The 22,932-nt window shown below is 30.8% G+C and overlaps 5 protein-coding genes across 6 annotated transcripts; 2 read left to right on the top strand and 3 right to left on the bottom strand.

Annotated features, from left to right (window-relative positions):
* The first annotated feature begins 2,186 nt into the window (after positions 1 to 2,186).
* Positions 2,187 to 4,897, top strand: LOC140988562 (AT-hook motif nuclear-localized protein 23-like). 2 transcript variants are annotated; one of them, XM_073457564.1, is made up of 2 exons: positions 2,187 to 3,304; positions 4,781 to 4,897. In XM_073457564.1, exon 1 carries the CDS (start codon positions 2,424 to 2,426, stop codon positions 3,270 to 3,272), a length of 849 nt encoding a protein of 282 aa, XP_073313665.1. In that variant the 5' UTR covers positions 2,187 to 2,423; the 3' UTR covers positions 3,273 to 3,304; positions 4,781 to 4,897. The 2 variants fall into 2 exon arrangements, with proteins under 2 accessions (XP_073313665.1, XP_073313666.1); XM_073457565.1 differs by lacking the exon at positions 4,781 to 4,897 and having other exon boundaries at positions 2,225 to 2,291; positions 2,421 to 3,520.
* Positions 4,898 to 8,130: 3,233 nt separating this feature from the next.
* Positions 8,131 to 9,702, top strand: LOC140989004 (heavy metal-associated isoprenylated plant protein 4). The gene is made up of 4 exons (XM_073458156.1): positions 8,131 to 8,265; positions 8,655 to 8,812; positions 9,011 to 9,104; positions 9,234 to 9,702. The coding sequence occupies exons 1-4, from the start codon at positions 8,157 to 8,159 to the stop codon at positions 9,656 to 9,658; spliced, it is 786 nt and encodes a 261-aa protein (XP_073314257.1). The 5' UTR covers positions 8,131 to 8,156; the 3' UTR covers positions 9,659 to 9,702.
* A 1,087-nt stretch (positions 9,703 to 10,789) lies between these two features.
* On the bottom strand, positions 10,790 to 12,006 carry LOC140989016 (uncharacterized). Its single transcript, XM_073458172.1, has 2 exons — positions 11,851 to 12,006; positions 10,790 to 11,424 (listed from the first exon to the last, which is right to left on the bottom strand). Exons 1-2 carry the CDS (start codon positions 11,926 to 11,928, stop codon positions 11,032 to 11,034), a joined length of 471 nt encoding a protein of 156 aa, XP_073314273.1. The 5' UTR covers positions 11,929 to 12,006; the 3' UTR covers positions 10,790 to 11,031.
* Positions 12,007 to 15,386: 3,380 nt separating this feature from the next.
* Positions 15,387 to 16,898, bottom strand: LOC140988240 (E3 ubiquitin-protein ligase PUB23-like). The gene has a single exon (XM_073457248.1). It carries the CDS (start codon positions 16,704 to 16,706, stop codon positions 15,498 to 15,500), a length of 1,209 nt encoding a protein of 402 aa, XP_073313349.1. The 5' UTR covers positions 16,707 to 16,898; the 3' UTR covers positions 15,387 to 15,497.
* Positions 16,899 to 20,646: 3,748 nt separating this feature from the next.
* LOC140988992 (transcription termination factor MTERF4, chloroplastic) lies at positions 20,647 to 22,686 on the bottom strand. Its single transcript, XM_073458139.1, has one exon. It carries the CDS (start codon positions 22,433 to 22,435, stop codon positions 20,933 to 20,935), a length of 1,503 nt encoding a protein of 500 aa, XP_073314240.1. The 5' UTR covers positions 22,436 to 22,686; the 3' UTR covers positions 20,647 to 20,932.
* Positions 22,687 to 22,932: the final 246 nt, after the last annotated feature.

Raw genomic sequence — 22,932 nt, 5'->3', positions numbered from 1 at the left:
TAAAAGATTTTAGTTTCACAATTATCACCGACTATAATTTTTGGTAAAACGGCAAGCGCTCGATCCTATATTTTTTTTAAAAAAATTGTGTCATAATATATTTTAGTATGCAATAAAATAGTTTTTGAAAATGTGTGTCATTATTGGACATTATTTTTTCCACACATATATAAATTATAAAATCGATATAAGTAAACGAAAATTATTTTTTATTTTTGACCTACTGTCCTAAGAATTTTTTTAATTGTGGCCGCAAACATATATATGTGTGTGTATAAACTCTTGTGAGATGGTATTATATTTGGAACACCATGAAATACTTTTATTTTTTATGTCAAAAATATTAATTTTTTTTGTAAATATAGACAGAATTGACATGTTTCACGAATGAAGATTTATATGACCATCTCACAATAAACCTATTCATATATAAAAGTCATCAGGTCCCTTCTTTATCCCTATGTGTCATAATTCATAAATAAAAATTGATGGATGTGTGTGAGCTTTTCATTAGATGATCGAGGGAAGTAATTTCATTTTATTCTAGTCAAATAATATTTTAAATAAATAAACTATATATAAAGTAACTTAAGTAAGTAGTGGAATCTATAAACTTTTCCGATATAATTATTATAAAAAGATAGATCTTATTAATATTATCCCACTAAATTAAAACCCTGAATCATGATGAATCAGGCGAACTTCATGGCTATCTCATATATTTTTATTTCTGCTGCAAAAAATTTATTTCTTAAACGTACATATTACAATGGTTTTTTATTAGTTGAAAAAATATTTAACAATTTTAAAGAAAATATCATTGGTATAATTGTTTAGCGAGTACCACTCATGACTCAATAACTATTACTTGTAAGATCGAACGCTTGATATTATATCAAAAGTTATAACTCGTGGTAACAGTTCAACTGCTCGATTACTCAAAACTTTTTTAAATTGTACAATAGGACAAGCAAAATATATGTTTCGATCGTTCTCTTAATAAGAACAATTATCGCACGCTAACAAATTTAAACTAAAAAATTTCATGATTTTAGTTCTCACTTCTACATGCGGTCATGAAATAAATTAGCAAATACAATATATAAATAATGCCATCTTTATTTATTTATTTATTTATTTTTGTAACAGAATAACCCGTAGCCATTACTCGTAAATGTGCACTTGATAAACCATCAGACTAAACGCAGTAGTTTGTAAACTACGTCAACCAGATAAAACCCACTAAACAAGCTTTGTGTGACAAATTCACACATCTCTATTTACTAAATATTTATTATATGATACGAAAATAAACCACATATTCATAACTAAAGTTTCATTAGATGATCATCAAGGCTTATTTACATATATATGTATTAAGTATATGACTAACTGGAATGTTACTTATAACTAACCAAATTTGAAATTTTATAAATTACACTAATCAATTTCAGAATTTCTTATACTTATTTATAAAATGTGTGTCGTTGGAATGTACCATCCGACACCGATGATGTTTTACAAAAGTTGAACAATTAATGATTTTTTTTATAGTTGTCAAAATATTAATATGCGTTTGATCCAATTCTTTTTTCCATCCCATTTTAGAAATTTTTTTATGTGTATCTTTCAAGAGAACCTTAATTTGTAATAACATGTGTATTGTAGTTAAATTCAATTAACAATAAAACAATCTCACACAGTACGATGGAACATTAATATTACAACCCAAGCATGGATGGATGGGAATTCATGAATTTTAAAGAGAAAGGTGATTATATATATAACAACGTGACATAAAAAAATGTTAACATGTTATCGAAAAATACTGACGTGACATAATTCTTGATATGTCCGGTATCACGTCAATAATCCGCCGAAATATGATTAAAATCCAACAAAAAAAAACAAAATTATAGGACTAAAATTCGACTTTGAAAAATTAAAACCTGAAAACTTAAACGAATATTTCCCCAATAACGACTTGAATCATATTGTATTTCAGAACAAATTTGACAAGTAAATGGATAATAAAGAATGCTATATATATTATACATTAATTACACGAATGGGATAATAAAGAAGCACAACCTCGTCTGATTTAACCCCATTATATTACGGGGTATTATTACTGCTAAAGCTAATGTAATAATATTTTACTGATGTCAATGCTCATGTTTTAGACCATTTTTATTTTCTGTCTCTCTCTCTCTCTCTCTGATCATTGCACTCCATCTTCGACCTTTTTCTTTCTCCCCACTCCATTCCCCTTGTTTTCTATTCGCTCTAGGGTTTGAATTCGTGTGCTTTAATTTCTTTTTTCATTCATAAAATAATTCAGATCATTTTTATACTGTTTCTTCTTTGCAGAAAATTATTATTTTTCCTTGTTTCCTGTTCTATCTTAATTTTTGTTGTAGTATATGGCTGGTTTGGACTTAGGTTCAGCTTCTCACTTTGTTTCTCAGCTCCAGAGAACTGAGCTCCATCTTCAAAGATCTGAAGCTGATGAATCGAATCGAAACCGGTTTTCAAATGAAAATACTGATGATTCCCAGCAGGGTTTCGATCTAGTCACCTCAGGTGATGCGGTGGAGCGTAGGCCCAGAGGCCGTCCGGCGGGATCTAAGAACAAACCTAAGCCACCGGTGATCATAACCCGGGAAAGTGCAAACACACTACGGGCGCACATACTCGAGGTGAGTAGCGGCTACGACGTGTTTGATGTGGTGGCCACCTATGCAAGGAAGCGGCAGCGAGGGATCTGTATATTGAGCGGGACGGGCACGGTCACCAACGTTAGTTTGCGGCAGCCCTCCGTGGCAGGCGGCGTCGTTACTTTACAAGGCCGGTTCGAGATTTTGTCATTGTCTGGGTCGTTCCTGCCGCCGCCTGCGCCGCCGGGAGCCACGAGTTTGACTATATATTTGGCTGGCGGGCAAGGACAGGTTGTGGGAGGAAATGTTGTCGGCGCTTTGATTGCTTCGGGGCCGGTTATTATCATTGCGGCATCGTTCACCAACGTGGCCTATGAAAGGCTGCCATTAGAGGAAGAGGAAGCAGAACTCCAGATGCAGACGCCGCCGTCGGTGTCCCAGGCTTTGAATGGTGGTGGAAGTGGAGGAGTACTGGGTGGCAATCAGTATCCCGATCCATCGTCAATGGGGCTTCCTTTCTTCAATCTGCCACTCAACATGCCTAATGGACAGCTTCCAATGGACGGCGGTGCATGGACTGGAAACTCCGGTGGCGATGGACGGTCATCGTACTAGGGCACGTTTATTGGTTAGAGAATTAAGTATCAGTAAGAATTCTCTTCAACTTCTTCCATTCTCTTGTACATTCAGATTTTTACTATATTGTTTGTGCTTATCATCAGTTAGACAAGTAGATCGATGCTGCTTGCTTTAATTGAATTTTCTTCTGTGATGAACAAAATTATCATCTTTAATTTTCTGGAACTTGTGAAAATAATTTAATTAAAGACTCGAGACTTTGTTTGCACATTTCTTTAATGCAACTTGTTTAGTGCTTTTATATATACATATATTTAAATTTATATATATATGTATAGTTTCTCTCGTACCAAAATACTTAACAAGAGACCAAATTCCTCAGTCTGTGTGTTAATTGCTACATTTATAAGCAAGAGACCAATTCGTAGACTAATGCAAAATCTGAAGAAAAATACAAGTGAATTTACATGATCTATCAATGATAATGGACAAATTAATCAAGGAATGTGCATGGTCTGATGAAGATGATAAAAAAAAACAAGTGCAAGAAAAAAATTCTACCTTGAACAATGGTAATAATAAAAAAATTGAATCTTTTCTTGAGTTTGTAATGATTTATGCTGAGTTTTTGAATTAGGAAAATAGTAGATTGGACAAAAAATTCCTCAGCTCATGAGTTTAGCTAAATGTACGTAGAATGCACTATGTATTAGAGCTTGGTAGAAGATCAAGAACTTTCTAGCTATAATTTTTATGGTAAGAGGAGCTTAAGCTATAATCCCATATCAAATAATATAAGTAATATATGTGTTATCTTCTAAGGAAAATTCAGAAGATGACAACATATAGAGATATCAAAGTTGAGGCTAATTTCTTTACGAAGATTTTAACTCACTTTTAGTGCTTTTGGAATATGACAATCTTCTCCCAAAGATACAACTTCAACTTATAATGATATCAATAACCAATGAACGGTATAAACTCTCTTTACTTCTGAAGATGGAAGAATGTAGGCAATATATATGAAATGCAAGTATGTTCAGATTTTCTGAAAAAACATTTTTTTATGTGATATTTGATCAAGCGTTAATGTTGTTAATCTGAAGAGACATGTTTATTCAATAATATGGGTGTCTCTTGGTCCAAAAAAACTGATGAGAACCATCACAGGACAACATTCGAATATAAGGATATCAGAAAAACTCGAAAAACCACTCGTCTGTTCGTGAAACTGAGTCATGGACTTTTCGGGTGCCCTAGTGCAGCCCACCACTGTCAAGATTTTTCAGGCAGTGTGTTACGCATTGGGGCGGCTTGATTGTAGCACAAATGGGTGCCCTAGTGCGTCTCCTGTTGTCGGGGCACTTTCCAGATAGCCTTTTGAGCGTTGGTTTTTCCTCCACTATTTTATTCTGAGTTTCCTATTCCACTTTGCTTAATTTCCACTCATTAAGTTCTAAAATTCCAACAATATATGTACTTCATACATAATATTGTGATATTTAAATTAAAACAAATCTGATCCTGATATATTTATGTATCAGGTTGAATGAACTTCACTTCCCAATCTTCTGGATTACACGTACGTCATTGTATCTAACAAATCATGTGTACACCCTAATGATCTATGAATCGATTGTGTCACAACTATTTTCATTCAGTTGTATATATTACATATAATAATATATCACATGTATAAATGAGAAGTTGATTTTAAAATACAATCTTCTTTTTAAGCATATAAACTTAAATGACCATATATGATGCTTAATTTGTTTTCCACTGTTTTTTTCCTCAAGCCGCCCTACTTACATTTAAGATATTTTGACATCATTTTTTGTGCAAATGACGAGATTCGACATCCTTGAATCATTCCACACACCTCTGATACGTACATATGTTTTGGGATGCTTTTACTTAATTAAGATCTGAACTTCTCCGATATACAATTTAACTAGCTAGCTCCTTAACGATCGTGAAATATAATCACTGGTAAGAATTTTAAATATGTACTTCCAGACATTGGAAATTTTAGAAAACCCTCGTAAATCATGATGTTTTGAAATTAATACGATCGTCCATCTGGTTAAGCTTAAGGATAAGAAGCCCAATTAGCATTCCATATTTCCTCTCTAATTCATGGACTATTGGCAGAAAAGAAAAAGCCCTTCCAAACGGCCAGAAGCTCGGCCTTTGGTGTTTGTCCCATCAAAAGAAAACAGTAGGACCTAAGCATCCTTTCCAATGATAATGCTTCAACAATTTACTTTCCAAAACAAGCCGAACAAAGGAAAGGATGCGATACTTCCTGTAATCCACTTTCATCGTATTATACATATATCATTTCTATGCTTTCACGAGAAACAACATAAAATAAATTAAAAGAAAAGGATTCTCTAACATTGAATCCAAGATCTCAAGGAACTCCGACCCTCTTTTCCAAGAACTTATCATAACAAAAATAACATTTTATTTTAGAATGATTGTTGGGTTAAACGTTCATTAGTTAGAGTAATATTGAGATGATTGATATCATGGAAAGTTTTCGTGCATCAAGTTGCTGACGTTGCGCTGCTTGATCAGATTGGCTAGGTGGGCTGTAAAAAAATTACGCTAGATATTAACAAGTAATATTGTATCTGCTGGAGACATGGTCGGTGGTAGTGAAATGATAAGACTTATCTTTGTGAGATATGATAAAACACCAACAGATAGACATGCATTTCACGGGACTCATGGGCCTAAAAGCTCGATCCATTAGCACCCAAGTAGGTGCACTTTGGCTAACAACATTAACTTTTAGTCTAGTGATAAATATTTGATCCTAACAATTATCATACCAAAAATGAATTCAAAATAATACCAGATTGATAGATATGTCTGTGTATTTATTTTGTTGTAGGAAATAGCTCAATATGACTTATTGCATTATCAGCTTCTATGCAATGGCCCATGGTGACTTTTAATATAGATAATCATTTATGTACAACCAAATTTATATAATAATTTTTATAATTCAAAAAATTCAGTTTTTCAAAATCTCATTATAAATTCAATACAAAATCTCATGATTTAACTGTTATAAATATCGTGTACATATACTTTTTGTAACTTTAGTATTATTCTTTTATATATATATATATATATATATATATTCCATTATTCAGTTTTCCTCTCGGTGATTTAAATATTAGGAAGGATCGATAAAGCTGAAAGAAACTTATAATACCATATTTTAAAGATATCATTAAGTTTTTAAGAATAATTTATAATTAAGTTGTTTTTCGAATCCACGTGCATAATTAAGTAATCATATGAAATATGTAAAAAAAAAATGCAAGCTGTATTTGCTAATTTTGGGCATGTAAAGTGATTTTTAACGTAATATGTATGAAAATTATTATGTGACGTGCAAGATTTGGTCAACTTTTTTTACATGGTAATGAAAACATAAACTAGCGAAATTGACATTATTCCAGACTGTGTTTTAAAACATTATATTCAAATTTTTTTTTTTGGAAATAATAACGTCGAAAATTATTTACGATAAATAGGCATCCAACAGTACATTTAAAATAAATAGTGAGATTAGATGTTTATATTTTTAGAAAAATTACACAAAAAATTTTAATTTATTTTACATCTTTCTCAATTGAATTCGACGAAGCCCTAGGTTATAATATATACTAGTTCATATGTAACGTAATCATTTTTTAAATTGTATACATAACGAAATTAAATTATATAATTTTTTTATAAAACATCATTTTGATCTAATTAACTAAGAAACATGCCACTAAGTTGAACAACAATTTTGTATTAAATTCAGTTTTTCTGTAAAATAAAGTAGCCGATAACATTTTAAGAAGAATTTTTTTAAATATTTAGCATTATAATTAATCTGGTTAAAAATCGTATATTAAATTCACTATTTTATTAAAGTATATGAAACTATTTGTTAGTAGATTCTTTACAATTTATCAAGACCTCTTAGTTTATTGGTAAGGATGAGGACCCAAAACTAGGGTTAAGAAAAAATAATAAATTTTCGGTATATCGAGGTTACTGTATCGAAAAATATCGAAATTTTCTGTACGGTATGATATCAATACCGAAACGATAACGGTATAAATTTGAAATTTTTGATATATATAGAAAGACCGAAATAATATATATTAATTAAAAATATATATAATATTTTAAATAATAAAGTTAAAATTTTAAAAAATATAATGTATTTTTCGGTATAAAACAGTTAATACCGATATCGTACCACAATATCGGCATACCACAATATTTTGATATAATCGATATGCTAATTATACATAACTGATATTTCGGCATACCAAGTGTCGACATATCGAAATTTTCAGTAATTTTTAGATTCGGTACAATATATCATCCCTACCCAAAACCTCTAAAGATCATGGGTTAGAGTCTCGCTTTTTAAATTGTTCAGTTAGACGAAAATTCTCAAATCTCCATTGTATCGAAAAGTAGGTTTTTAAGAATTTTCCAAAACAATTTATCATTAAAGCCTCTCTCTCTCTCACATAGAAGCACGTGCGTTACACACGCATACATTCTTTTTTCTTTTTCTTTTTTTTTTATATTACACGTATGGAAATTTGATCTAGTGAGAAAATAATACTCGTAATACAGTGCTAAATATTTGTTTATTTTTATTTTTATTTATTTGAATAGTTTTTATTTTAATTTATAAAATTAAAACAATATTTCTTTATGTAAATCAATGATACTTGGTGGTGCAAGATTCCACATATGGATGAACCACTCCAAACAAATCTCAACAACCTGAGGGAATTGGATATATTCTATACAATAAAGCTATTTTATTTGTTCTACATATATATTTCAGTCATTTAATATTCAAAGTTTGGTTACGATCAAATAAGTAAAATGGCAAAAGAAGAAAAGAAAGTTGAAGTAATCACTGCTGTTTACAAAGCTTACTTGCATTGCCCAAAATGTGCAGTCGACATTCAAAGGCCTCTCATGGGAATCCCAGGTCTGTTTTTAATCAAATTATTAATCCTCTTTCTTCTTCTTTTCTTGAAATTAAGCATATAATTAAAAGGAAAAACTGTCATTTGATCTTCTATGTTTGTTTGTTTGCGATTTTGGTCATCTATGTTGTCAAAATTCAATTTTAATCAGTTATCTTTTTTTTTTTAGTCTTATTTTTGATATAGCGCTGATGTGATATTGATGATGTGATGACATAGAGCCGATGTGGCTCTAATCTATACAGTGTCACATCAGCACGATCGGAAAAAAAAAATAAATAAATAAAGATTGCATGAAGAGTACTGAAATTTGACAATATATATAAATGACGCTTTTTAAGATGTAGCTAGCTAGCTCTAATAGTATTAATGTTTTTATTTATTTATGCAGGAGTACAAAATGTGGATGTAAAATTTGAAAATGGTGAGATTATAGTTAAAGGTATTAATATTGATGCAAAGAAGATTCATGCACGCCTAGAGAAATGGAGTAAGAAAAAAGTTCAATTTGTCTCGGAAAGTAAGTCCAAACTGGATGAAGAGAAAAAAGTAAATAATTCCCCACTTTTATTTGTTAATACATTCATTGTTTAGAATATTTAATTTAATTTCTTGTGTCGTAACATTGAGACATATATAAACAATCATGTATCCTCTCAAAAGAATTTAAAACTATATATCCTCTCAAAAGAATTTAAAACTATATTTNTTTATATCATTAATTATTAATTAATAAATTTGAATTAGATCAAGGAGACCATAAAAACCATTACTATGAAGGCTTACTTGCACTGTGATGAATGTGAGAAGGAGGCACGTAGGAGATTGCTCAATCACAAAGGTAACAAACTATTACTAATTTTCTTTTTTAAAATTATCCCCACGCAAACCCTTTTATTTTCCATTATACATATAGTTTGATATCACATATGAAAACCATTAAATAATTTGAAACTATATTTATTTGCAGGAGTACATAATGTAAAAACGGACATAAAAGCTCAAACTATAACGGTCGAAGGTGCGATAGAATCCGAAAAACTCGTAAAATTTATGCGCGAAAGGGTTCACAAATACGTTGAAATCATACCACCTAAGGAGAAGAAAGAAGAGAAAAAAGAAGAGAAAAAGGATGAGAAAAAAGAAGAGAAGAAGGATGAGAAAAAAGAAGAGAAGAAGGAGGAAAAGAAAGATGAGAAAAAAGAAGAGAAGAAGGAGGAAAAGAAAGTAGAGAAAAAAGAAGAGAAGAAGGATGGGAAAAAAGTCGGGGAATTTAAGGAAATAGAGAAAATAGAAGTTAAAAACAAGGAGGGGGAGGTCCCTTACTTCATCCATTATGTGTATGCACCTCAATTGTTTAGTGATGAAAATCCAAATGCATGTTCCATTTTGTAGGTGATATTTTGTAATTATCACATTTTATGTAATGACTTTTTAAATATANAGGTAGGTGCATTTTAGTTGATATCATTAATGTATCTTGAAAAATGGTAAAAAAAAAATACAATTTCTTTAAAAAATTCCCATGTAATGATTTTTTTTGTTTAAATCGTTGCCAACTCTTGCCTCAAAACAAACTAAACATATTTTGGAGTTAAAAGTAATAAGGCACAAAGTCGCACCAAATACAATTCGTACAAGATCGAATCTTGATATGTTGTTCATCTACCGTGCTTATTAACTGTGTTAATCGTTGATGTGATACTCATCTATCGGACGTGATGAAGCATATCAAAATTGTACATCTAATAAGTGAGTGTTGTTTCAATGATGAACACATACGTGAGTACGATAAATAAACAACATATCAAAACCTTGCTACTTATAAAAATATTCAAAAGTATCTGTTATGATAATTATATGTTTTACAAAAAGAAATATGGTGGTGAAAAGTTTGTGAGTCAAAGCTGTCGAGTGATAATAATAATAAATAATTTATTTTATCTCTTGAAAATGGAAACTTTTTCAAGAACATTTTGAAAATTGTAGATTTTGATAAATGTCGTTTCAGTCGATCATGAAACCTTTTGTTCTAATTTAATTTTAAAATACTTATGAATAAATCTTCAAACTAGCGACCAGTCAAATTTTGCTTGTTTTGGACATTTTGCTTGGCTTTCTAATTAGTGATAATTCATCCTTAATTTGCTTAATTGATAGAAATTAATCGTAATATTGGGGTATTTTACGTATTTGCAATCTATACAAACAGCGATCATGTATTTTTTTCATACATTTTTGTTAAAAAAAAAAAATCTTTAATCACTTTTGTTAGAGATTACGATGATGTGACCGATCTTTTAAATTGCAAACAAGCACAGTTCTTCTCGATATAATTTTTAAATTTTTATTTAATCATTAAAAAATAGGTCTTTTGTGTGACCATCTCATCGGTTTATATTTATGAGACAGGTCAATTTGAACCATATCTATCATGAAAATTAATATTTTTAACATAAAATAATATTTTTCATAAGTTTATAATCAGGTTGAGACATATCTCAAAAAAGTATTAGTTGAATCTTTAAAAAAATAATATTTCCGAGATTACCATGATTACAAATGAAACTCCAATAAATAGAAAATGACATAACACTTAACGATCTAAGAAATAATTATTAAATCCACGGGAAAATCAAATCATTAATTAAAGTATTTGAATCTGTTTGTTTTAAAGATGAAAAATATTTTCCGATGTATATAATAATATTTAAAATTAGAGAGAAATATAATCTCGGAACCTAAGGAAACTGATCGTGCCGTTGTGCTCAGCGCAAGTTGGTGGGCGGGCCGCCGGACATGTTACGAGTGTATCCGGTTCCGGTGGTGGCACCGGAGCCCACGTTGGTGGTCGTATCAAAACCGTCACAGTCATAGGGATCTTGTGGGTCACCGTCACGAGCGCTGCCATACGCAGTGTTGGTTGAATATCCAGGCGATGCCGCCGGGGAATTGGGATGCTGAGCATTAGCGTAAGCGTCCGGCGTGGTGGTGTCCATGAAAGCGGCGGTTCCGTTGTCGGGATTTGGGTGCTTTCTCTGATGCTCCTCCACCTTCCCGACTGCTTTGTTGACGTGGAGATCCATAGCCGCTTCAGCTTCTCGGGCCAGTCTCACCTCGTGGGCTACCTCCACTCTTGCTTTGGCCAACTCTCTCTCTTCCTAATAAAAGTCATCAAAATCCACATTGACCGCCAAATTTACGTCGTTTTGACAAATGTGCAGCCACGTCATCAAAAACATTTAATAATAATAATATTTATTTAATTACAATATTTAAATAAAAATGACTTAAATTAATCCTCGAAACATAGCTAAATATCACACCTCAATATATATAAGAATAACATAGACATATTTTAGCTAATGCAGAGAACAACATCAAAAAAATTGATACTCACTAGTCCTATATTTGCATGCTTATTAATTATTATAAAAATAAATAAATTTTACTCGTAGTTAATGAGTGTTTTAATATGATAAAAAAATTTATTTAGAATCGTTAATAAATTTGACAATAAGTATAAATTAATAAAATAATATAAAAAACCAGCTTCTAGTACATTTGGGACTGAAGGAATTAATGACCTTTTCTTCTTGTTTTGCATCGGCCTTGGCTTTGCGCATTGCGCTCATGTCGTTCAACTTCTCCTTGATTGCCTGCATATTTCTTTTTACCAATATGAAACTAATTTCTGTGTTATCTTTTTTAAGTTGAAGCAGATTACAGCATTACACCATAGATTTATATATAGGCCTGCATGCATGGCTTCTTCATTAATAGCTATCTCGTTTGTCGGGGATTGGATCTCATTTACACCACTCTTTGGTAGAAACAAACGACACTTGTTAGAAATTGAGGTTTTCTTTCCTTTAAAAATACCTACTTTTGACTAAATCATCCATTAATAATTTTAAAAACTAATTACTTTTCAGTTACATGTTAATAATAATAATAATAATAATAATAATAATAATAATCCATTTCAAATTTTCTTGTAATTTTTTTATGTAAAAAAACATTCGCCAGTTAGACATTTTAGACCATTAATTCCATCACTGAATGGTATCAATTCGCAAACATCGAATTTTAAAACAGGAAGGGTGTTTGGGTTTTATTTTTGATGAGTTTTTTTTATTACTAAATTTATTTAATTTGGTGTGGATTATTCAATTTGTCCTAAATCTTACATTTAAATAGTACTAAAGTCCCGTGGCACGAGATACGTGTAAACACATTAAATCTTTTGATGTTAAATAATATTTTTGCGAACTTAATTTTATAGATTGTATTAAAATATAAACGTCATTTTTATATGTTAGAGATGATATAATCACTTAAAAATTTTAAAATATAAATAAATATAAGGAATTGTTGATAAGATGGAAGGTATTTAGACAAATCTAAAATTACTTAATGACTTCATTCGGTTAGTATAGTGCCTCGTATGTATTATATTATTATAATATAGATGAGTAAAGTTTTTTATTTGACATTTTATAATAATAATAATAATAAAGATAGTTCTTTCGACTTCGATCCCTCTGCTGCAATTACAAAAATAGATAGATAAAGTTAGAATTGAAAATTTGGAAAAATAAATAAATATGTTTTGTTGGGACAAAAACTTGTGTGAGACGGTCTCACGGGTCGTATTTTGTGAGACATAGCTCTTATTTGGGTCATCTATGAAAAATTATTACTTTTTATTGTGAATATTGGTAGGGTTGACCCGTCTCACAAATAAAGATTCGTGAGACTGTCTCACAAGAGACCAACTCTTTTGTTGGACCATGGAATTTGGATGAGACAGCCGAATCTCGTGTTAGAAGTTTGAAATAACGTATTGACATGTTTTGGAGGACTTCTTATTTGGGTCAAATTAAAGAAAAATTAGAGTATTTTCCAAATATTTTCCATTTCAATTCCAAATATTTGTCAATGAAATATTAGTAGAAGTATCATTTTCACCGTTTACTATCGCACTCAATCCATACCGTAATATTTAATGATAAATAAATTTTTTTTTTATTAATTATCTAAATTTCTAATTGATCAATTCATATATATGTATTGTAAAATTAGATGTAATTAGTATATTGCTTTCTTATATAACACAAAACCTATTGTGAGATGGATCTTCTATTTTGAACATTTATGAAAAAATATTATTTTTTATGTCAAAAATATGACTTATTGTTATAAATATGAGCATGGTTGACTCGTCTCTAACAGGAAACCTATTACTTGTATAAAGTGATCAAACTATAGTATAAGGCACAATTTGGAGTTATACATAATTAATCCTTTAATAATTTATCTTGTCTTATCTCATATATGTTTAATTAATCATATTATTTATTCATCTACTAATTATTTATCTTATTTCAAGCAAATTATTAAATTTAAATTACAATATCATTGTTTATACATAATTTTATTGATTATTAAGAAGATAAAATGGTAATTTATCATCATATTTCAAATTTAATCAATCAAACAAACTATTATTTATCAATCAAATCAAATACTATATTAACTATAAATAATTATATATTTTTATGAGATTAAATTATATATCTCCATATTATTGTCATGTATTTAACTTCAAACGATGTCTAATTATACAATTTAATTTAAAATATAAAAAGCCATACTATAGCCTATAGGTTCCATGCATGACGACTCAACACAAATTATTTTATTGAATTGTGATAAAAAAAAAATATTTATATTGTCTAATTTTATTTTTTTTTTGCCATTTTAAGTATCCGATAATTTCTGTGTGTACATCATGTTTTCTTGGCTTCATATGATTTTTTTCCCACTTTAAATGTATGAATTAAACCTTTCCAAAACTCAAACTTATGGAGGCACTACTGACATGGTTTGAATATTGCATTTATCCAAGCCACATATTACGTACTAGTAAAACATACTTACGCGTTGCACGTGTTATTATTATTTTTAATTTGATCAAATAATACTAAATAATTAACACGAAATTATTTCAATTTAGAAGAGTTATTCGATTTAAAAAAAAAGTTTTATTTAGATTTTTTTCTATGTAAAATATGGAGTGACTTGAGCAGGTTTTAGTAGGATCAAAAAAATAATAATGAAATTAAATATTTAAATATCCTCTAAAATAGTTAGAGTAAAAGTGTATGTGTGTGTGGTCTGAGCAAGTTTGGCCAAATCAGGAATCGGCCCGCTAAGAAAAAATCGAACCAAGACGTGCAATGCCCCAAACCCGCAAGTCTAATTCGAGTTGGACCCTACAAACCTGATAAACGTAATTTTTTTCAATTTTTAAGACTTCTTCACAACAAAAATAAATAAATTATTAAATATAATAAATAATTATTAACTTCTTATATATATCAAGACGGATTTATTAAAACTTGTTACCCGTCGGACATGCTTTTAGAACCTTTTGATCAGATTTAAACCTGACCTGCAACCCATTCGATGTGGGTTTAATACGAGGTCAGATTTAATTCGACCCATTTACATCTCTAATATTTAATATCCTTTTACATTACTTATAGAACATAGATCATGGGTATACATAGATGTAGGGCTGGGAAAATATACCGAAATATCGAAATACCGAAATACCGTACCGAAAAAATACCGAAATTACCGAAAAAATCAATATACCGAAAATTTCGGGTACGGTAGAAATTTTCGGTATCGGTATCGGTAATTAAATTTTTTTTTTCGGTATTTCGGTATATACCGAAATACCGAAAATAAATTTTTTTTATTTTTTTTTTAAATTTAAGATCGGTATACCGAAAATATTTTCGGTATACCGACATTTTTTCGGTATACCGATATTTTTTCGGTGTCGGTACGATATCCGATATGAACTTTTTCATATCGAAAATTCGGTATACCGAACATTCGGTATACCGAATTTTCGGTATCGGTATCGGTATGGATTTTTCCATACCGATATTTTCGGTACGGTATACGGTACCGTAGTTCGGTACGGTATACCGTACCGTACCCACCCCTACATAGATGTCTGAAAAACAAAGTTCACAGTGTCAAAACACTTTGATCACAAGGGGCAAAAAAATCGACTATATAAGTGAAATATGACATATTCCACATTTCCAACTTTAAAAATACTACAACATTTTATTTAAAAAAATAGTACACCATTTTCCCCTTTTTACTTAATTATATAATAATAATGATGATGATTTTCGCGTTAACACCAATGTTATTTCTTGAACTCAATAGGAAAACAAGGATAACGCCGCCACCTTCCGCCGTGCAACTGCAAGATTTTCACGACCCTTTCCGTGGTCTGCCCACTGACACCGCCGTCGATATGTAACAGCGACAGCAATCTTCCCACCGCTCCACAAACCAATATTTCTTCCAAAACCCTTTCACTCGCATGATAATTTAAGATCAACCAAAGAATCTTCACACCAATTTTAGTAACAAGATTCGACACATTCATCATCTTCTTCGAAACAGCAGCAATCCCCATTCCATGTTCAACAAGAGCCAATCTCCCTTCCGCACATTCGCACATTAACTTCATCAAATACATGATTTTCTCACATTTCCATCTGTTCGAATCCGGGAGAAGTTCGACCAGTGTACAAATCGCTCCAGCTTCGATGGATTTTAACCTGGCTTTTTTTGACGAATCCAAGATTTCTACCAACACTTGCAAAGAACAAGAACTTGCTTTAGTACAATTTTCATCAGATAAAATGTCTAACAATGTTTTAAAGAAATCGATCCCATTTTCTTCTGCAACATGAACATTCCATTGATAATCTGATCTTGAAATCTTTTGAAACACTGAAATCGTGCAAAATCTTGCTTCTAAACTGCCTCTCTGAAGCATGATCGCCATGGATTTCATGCACTCAGGTCTCATCAAGATATTAAGGATCCTCTCATCTTCTTCTGAAAATGGAACCTGATTCAAAACTCCTAGAGCCTCCTCACAAGCTCGGAACGCTGCGAAATCCAAAGATTCGGCTAAAATCTGTGTGATTATCTTCACAAGAGCCTCCACTCCTCCTGATGCCTTGAAATCTTCCTTAAACTCATCACTCATTTCAAGAATATCCCAGAGTTTTCGCAAACAACTTACCTTAAACGGTGTGGAGTCAATCGTTCCAAGAATCGAGACCAATTCATCGTGTTTACTCGAAACGGGCCCAATAAAACCAGGTTTCTGATATCCTTTTGAGATACACCATGCATATATCAAATTCTTGAGAGTATGATTTGGAGTCACGTCAAAAACCTCGACCATCTGCATTGTTGCAGGACATGTCGTCTTCTTGTAAACGTAAAACCATTTTTCGATGTTTTTCCTCTCGTAGCTGACGCCCGTAGAGATCGTTACAGGATCTTTCATGAGCTCCGTTGAAATGGGACATCTAAAATCTTCAGGAATATCCATATTTTTCTTTATTTAATTAATTCAAAGAAGATTTTCAAGCCTCTATAAACATAGGAAATGTCTGAATTCTTGACGGCTTAAGCAAGAGATTTGAAAGGAAAAAATCAAAAACAAAGCCAAAACTCTTGTAGATTGCTTGCACTCGCAATTGCAATTTTGCAGGCTGTGCAAGTGTAGAATGGAAAAGGAAGCCCTTGAAAAGTCCGATAATTTTGAATACTTTTTGCTGAAGATAATATTATTAATTCTGCCCGATATTTTATGTTAATTTCTGTTTAACCCCATGATGTTGTTTCCTGCAATAACAAATTAATAAATTATTTAGTTTCACACTAAATCAAATGTTGGAAGAATAAAGATTAAATTTTTGTCAATATATTTAAATAAAAATGTCATGTTTTTAACTAATCCTCGTATCCTATCATTTAAATAAAACTTTATATTTCGTAAGATAAGATAAACTAAACGTTGAAATATCATTTAAAGCATAATATGTACGTTCGTGAAAAGAGATAAGACAAAAATTGTATGAATAGATAAATAAATATATATATGGATAACATAGTGATTTATAAATATTTATATTCTTTTCAATTTCGTTTTCAATTGTACTGTTTCGATTTAATTTACATATTGAAATACTCAACACTTGACATAAATACAAATGTTGACTTGAATAGAAAAGTTAATAAATTTAAAATCAATGGACTTTTTTAAAAAAATAGTTATATTATTGAATAAATAAATATTGACTTGGCCTCAAATTTGACTTGATGATTTCTTGGTTGTCCCTCGATGCTAATTAATTGATGTAACTTTATAATTTTTTTCAAATCAAAAGTGTTTTTAAATTTTCAAATACTAAATGATTTTTTCTTTTTTTTTTTATAAACTAGAAATTTAATCAATTTTACAAAAATATAATATTTAGCAAATACTCTTCCACTCCCTCCAGAAGGTCTGAAAACATTAATTATGGTATAGCTTGAACGATGGGAGTTGAATTTTAGACATCCTACATTTGTTTATTGAAAAGATAAAATATACTATCTAGCAAAAGTGTCAAATTATATATACTGGTATTTAATATTATTAAAAATTAATTATTATAAAAAAATGAATAGATATTTAAATTGCAAAAAATAATATAATTATAAAAAAATAATAATAAACTATTTTTTCGCTCATTTTGAAATTTTTTTTAAATATAACGTATGTCGATTAATTTTTTTGTCTGATAATCACTATCATATATTAAATTTTTAGATTGTGTTATTATAAGGCGATGACATGATGGTTATCGTATTTAGTGTATTGATGTCGACCATCAACTTAAATATATATTTAATTCTTTAATTTCTGAGAAACTATATATATTATTAATTTTTAACATGTGATAAATAAATATTTTTATATCAAATTCAAAAAAAAATTAATGAGAAATACTTTTTTCAAAATTGAGTAATTTCGTCAAAATCCCTATTCACAAACAATTTTGTGACATAGTACATGTTCGACACATTTGAATGATAACAACAACTGCTTCATCTATATCTTTTATCCAAATTGTTTGTGATTGTATCCACAAAATCTCTCCATAATGTTTATTACAAAACAATGTCAATAAGTTTTATAAGGTGTCCACTTATAAAGATGCGTATTTATTTTAGATTTGGTTTAATCTTTTCCATTACGGGACATTTTATACTTCCATGTATCGTGAACTTTGTAATAGAAGAAAATTATCATATTAGCAAATGCGTAATAATTAAAATTTTGCATAAATTGTAGAATAATATTATTTACTTCTCGATCATGAAAGAAAGATTTCAAACTTAACGTCTCATTGTTCTTGTTGTTTCCATATGTAGGTAGTTCATAACATCGTACAAATCTAAGTTTAAACGTCTGTGACATCTTGGAAGGATTCAACTCAAAGATAGTGATGAAAAGAAAAGTCATTTCAGAGTTCAATTTTTGAGTACATAAATTTAGTAAGATAAATATAACAAATTTGGTTTCCAATATAATATGCAACATTGCATTATTTATAATTTAAAATTCAAAAAATGCAGTCAAAGAGACAAATTATACACCAGATGCTTTTGACAGAATTATATTATGCATTAACTGAGTATTGCATGCATTGAGTGCCAAACATTTCTGATTATTGAGGGTAATAGACATGTTTATTGAGGGTAATTTAATATCAATTTGAATCCTTTTTGAATTTCTCTTTTAATTTTCTTGTACTCTTTTATTTGAATTTTAAGAAAACAGTTCAAGTGAATTAAAATTTTCCATATTTATAATTAAAAATAATATTTTTGGCATAAAACATAATATTTTCATGGATGAACTAAATAAAAAAACCCGCGTCACAAAATTAAGCTATGATATTGTTTCACAAGAGTTTGTTTTATAAAAAGAAATTACATATGCAGCATACAATATTAAGTATTATTTTAAATTTTTTTTGAAAACATTTTTTAAACAAATAATATTAATGAACCTGATTCGCATCAATAACATATATCCGCAAAATCAAATATTTTATCGCAAATCAAATATTTTATCGCTGTATATATTATACACGATTAAGCATTTTTCAAGCTGCATTAATATTTAATTTAGATTATTTTTATGATTTAAAAAAATCTAAATTAAACCTGAAAAATATTTTGAAATAATAAAAATAATCTAAATTAAATATTATATTATGAAATTATAAAAATAATCTAAATTAAATATTATATTATGAAATTATAAAAATAATCTAAATTAAATATTAATGCAGCTGACAGGTAGATAGATAAATCAGCGGCATTTATAAAAGTCGTGGTTTTTCTGATTAGTTGAGCTGTCTCTCAGGTTATTCACTTATACGGAATGGACTTCCATCTCAGTCCAACTACATTTTCAAAATATTATTTAATTCCAAGGGCCTACATTTTTAATTTGAAACCAACCCAATATATTATATTATAATTATAAAATTTAAAAAGACTAACGTTTCAAAAATAAAATTACACAAAAATGTTAATTAGAAAATAATTTTGTAGTCCTCAATATAATGTGTAAATTGTAGTGGTGATCCGATGTTTCCAAGAATTTTGATTTTAAATTAAGATTTATGATATTCCTAGGAAAAAAAATATTTTCTCTGAAGGTAATTAGAAAGTAAAAGTGAAAAATCAACAAGTATTCTTATTTTTGTAGCTAAAATCATTCTTCCGAACTTTAAATCTGCTATAAAAGCTAAAACTAAAGGCAAAAACTTGTGTGAGACGGTCTCACAGAGGTTGTATTTTGTGAGACGGATCTCTTATTTGGGTTATACATGAAAAAATATTACTTTTTATGCTAAGTGTATTACTTTTTATCGTGAATATCAGAATGATTGACCGATCTCACAGATAAAAATTCGTAAGACCGTCTCACAAAAGACCTACTCAAAACTAAATGAGGGTGGGTAAATTTCAAGTTCAATTCCTTGAAAAAATGAGCTAACTCAAATTCAAGAATTATAGATATAATTCGAAACTCTAATACATTGCCGATGGCCTAACCCAAAGAAATAGCGGTGTTTGGATACATATGTTATTTTTCAAGGTGCTTTGTTTAAAACAGTACACCACAATCAGAAAATATAGATTTTGAGTTTTTTCTTTCGATTTGGTGGCAAATTTTGCTTCAAAGCAGATAAAAAAAATAATGATGCAAGAAAACACTTTCAAACATGAAATAAAAATCTGAGAAACCATTTTATGATACTTTTTATAAGAAATAAAATTCATTAATAAATATAAATGATTCAAATGATGTAACAGGAACCAGAATATGCATCCTCTGAGAAAATCTAGTATGTTATGAAGAAAACAATACCCCCTTGCAAAGGATCCAGCCTCCAGAACAAAAAATAAGGAAATAGAAGCAGAAATAAGACCAGAAGCTTAAAATCCTAGAACCACCTTGCACAAGCTCCATGAATAGTCTACAAATACACGAAATAGCATAGCTCTGCAATCAATTCGAGCTCAAACACTAAAGTATCTCTTGAACCAAACAAAACAAAAATGGTAACAGAAGATAAATTAAGAACTGATTGCACATAGCATAGGACATATTAACAGCGAGCAACAGTAAACTTAATGTATCTCTAACGGTATGAGCATATTAGAGGTGATGTAAGCAAAAAAAGAAATGCTGAATCAAAGTAAATATTGCTACAAAGAAACAGTGCGTCTATAGAGTATTTCATCGTCACTGTCATCCTCTTCTTCTGATACAATCTCACTTCCTGGAAGCTCTAACTTGCCACCCATAAAAAAGGTTGGACCCGTGCTCTCTGCATCTATATATTCTCCTTGTAATCTCTCTTCAAACCTCTGATCACTACAGTTAAGGAACCAAGCCAAAGAACATCTAATCCCCTTGCTCTGTAATCTCTGGTACCTTGGTTTAATCCTTGATTCCAAGCTGTAAGTCAAGTATTCAGGAAACTCGACAAGCTCTTTCACTGGCCTTCCTATTTCAGTCTTGTAATAATAATAACTGTTTTTCATAAGGCCGATTTGTAGAGCAACTAATTGAGGACACTTAACGACCATTTTTGCTACATCATCGGGAGAAATACCGCGTCCAATAAGGAATTCTACAGGTTTCATAATCACCTTTTGGTTAAGGCTAACGATCTGCGGCATTTTCTCGACCACTAGAGCAAATCCATCAGGACTGATCTTGAGCTTCAAATTGAAAAAGAATTGTTGTGATGATAATTTTGCTTTCAAAGGGAGTCCAATAATTTGTGGATATTGTGCAATAATTGAAGGAAGTGCTTCTCTCCGAACACCAAAACTCATCAAACAATCAATGTTTGGTTTCACAGTTTCTTCAAGATTATAACCAAGAATATATGCCCGCTTCTCAAACATTCTTGCCAAAACCTTCTTCGGTAAACCCAACGAGACTAAATACTCGACAAGTGGTTTTATCATTGTCCCGACTCGCATCCCCAAGATATATGGATACTGAGTCACCATTGGTCCAATATCCCGAGGGTTAACCCCTATACTAACCAAATAAGCAACCGAAGTACTCATCGTTCCTTCAAGCTTAAAACCTAAAAGTTCTGGATATTTCATCAATACATACCCGATATCTTGTTTTTCCACATCAAGCCCACGTAAACACCTAATAACTGGAGCAAGCTCCACCACTACACTAGCATGTAAGCATTGAGGATAATTTTTCACAAACTCGCCCATTCTTCCCCTAGGAATCCCAATCTTTTCCAAGTATCCCAAAACCGGAATGATGTTCTTACGCACACTGCAACCTAGCATTAACGGGTATTCATTAAAGTCATCGATAGTGATGCCTATTTTCTGCAAAAACTCGACTCTCTCGCGCATTACCTCGACCGTGGAGGGCAATTCAAGTCCCTCCAATTCATCTGGGATTATCCCTATAGATTTCAAGTAGTCGCAAACAATAACCCTTGACACTAACTTCTCCTTCCGGCCTTGAATTACTCCCCACGTGACCGTGGGCATTTGATATTCAGGAAATTTCGATGAATCCGTCGAGTAGGGTTTTTGAAGCGATTCTTCAAAACATGCGACCGGGGAATTTCGGAGGTGTTTCAAGAATGCTATTAGAATCGGATTTTCCGAGGCTACTCGCACTACAGCTTTCAAGTTTTGGACTTTCCTCACAAGCATGGCCATTTTCAGCTAATTTAACTCAAAATGAAGACAGATAGCTTAATATCTTCCCAAAATTTCTGGGTACATGCCCATACATAATCGGGTAAACTAATCTCCGAAAAACTGTGAATTCATCGGACACATTTGTGCACAAAAGAGAAGGTTTTACCTGAATTCGAAGGAATAGATGCCAAACATGGCCACGAAATTGGGGTTTGGGGGAGAAGAGAAAACAGAAAAGAGAAGAGGGGCAAACAGGTCAAAGAGTTTTCGAACTTACCTCCCATACCGATAATAACAAGGAACCGAAATTGGTAAATCCGGTCCATTTAATTTTAAAAGCAAAATAACAAGAGACCGGCCGGTCCTTTTAATTAAATAAATTACTTTGAATGGCGGTCCTTGTGGTTTTTTATTTGCAATCACAGCTCTTGCCGATCGAACAAAACTATTCAATAACTGAACCGATATAACATTTTTTTACGAACCAAACCGATAAATTTATATAAGTAAAATCG

This window comes from Primulina huaijiensis, chromosome 11, assembly GCF_012295235.1.
Source record: "Primulina huaijiensis isolate GDHJ02 chromosome 11, ASM1229523v2, whole genome shotgun sequence".
Taxonomy (NCBI): Eukaryota; Viridiplantae; Streptophyta; class Magnoliopsida; order Lamiales; family Gesneriaceae; genus Primulina; species Primulina huaijiensis.
This window is presented reverse-complemented; position numbering and strand designations above follow the sequence as displayed.

Excerpts from the sequence above, each read along its gene's own strand:
- LOC140989016 (XM_073458172.1), bottom strand. The coding sequence starts at position 11,928 with ATGCAGGCAATCAAGGAGAAGTTGAACGACATGAGCGCAATGCGCAAA. Across the intron at positions 11,425-11,850 it reads ATGCAAAACAAGAAGAAAAG|GAAGAGAGAGAGTTGGCCAA; the intron begins GTCATTAATTCC and ends GACTTTTATTAG.
- LOC140989004 (XM_073458156.1), top strand. The coding sequence starts at position 8,157 with ATGGCAAAAGAAGAAAAGAAAGTTGAAGTAATCACTGCTGTTTACAAA. Across the intron at positions 8,266-8,654 it reads GCCTCTCATGGGAATCCCAG|GAGTACAAAATGTGGATGTA; the intron begins GTCTGTTTTTAA and ends TTATTTATGCAG. Across the intron at positions 9,105-9,233 it reads GAGATTGCTCAATCACAAAG|GAGTACATAATGTAAAAACG; the intron begins GTAACAAACTAT and ends ATTTATTTGCAG.
- LOC140988992 (XM_073458139.1), bottom strand. The coding sequence starts at position 22,435 with ATGGCCATGCTTGTGAGGAAAGTCCAAAACTTGAAAGCTGTAGTGCGA.
- LOC140988240 (XM_073457248.1), bottom strand. The coding sequence starts at position 16,706 with ATGGATATTCCTGAAGATTTTAGATGTCCCATTTCAACGGAGCTCATG.
- LOC140988562 (XM_073457564.1), top strand. The coding sequence starts at position 2,424 with ATGGCTGGTTTGGACTTAGGTTCAGCTTCTCACTTTGTTTCTCAGCTC.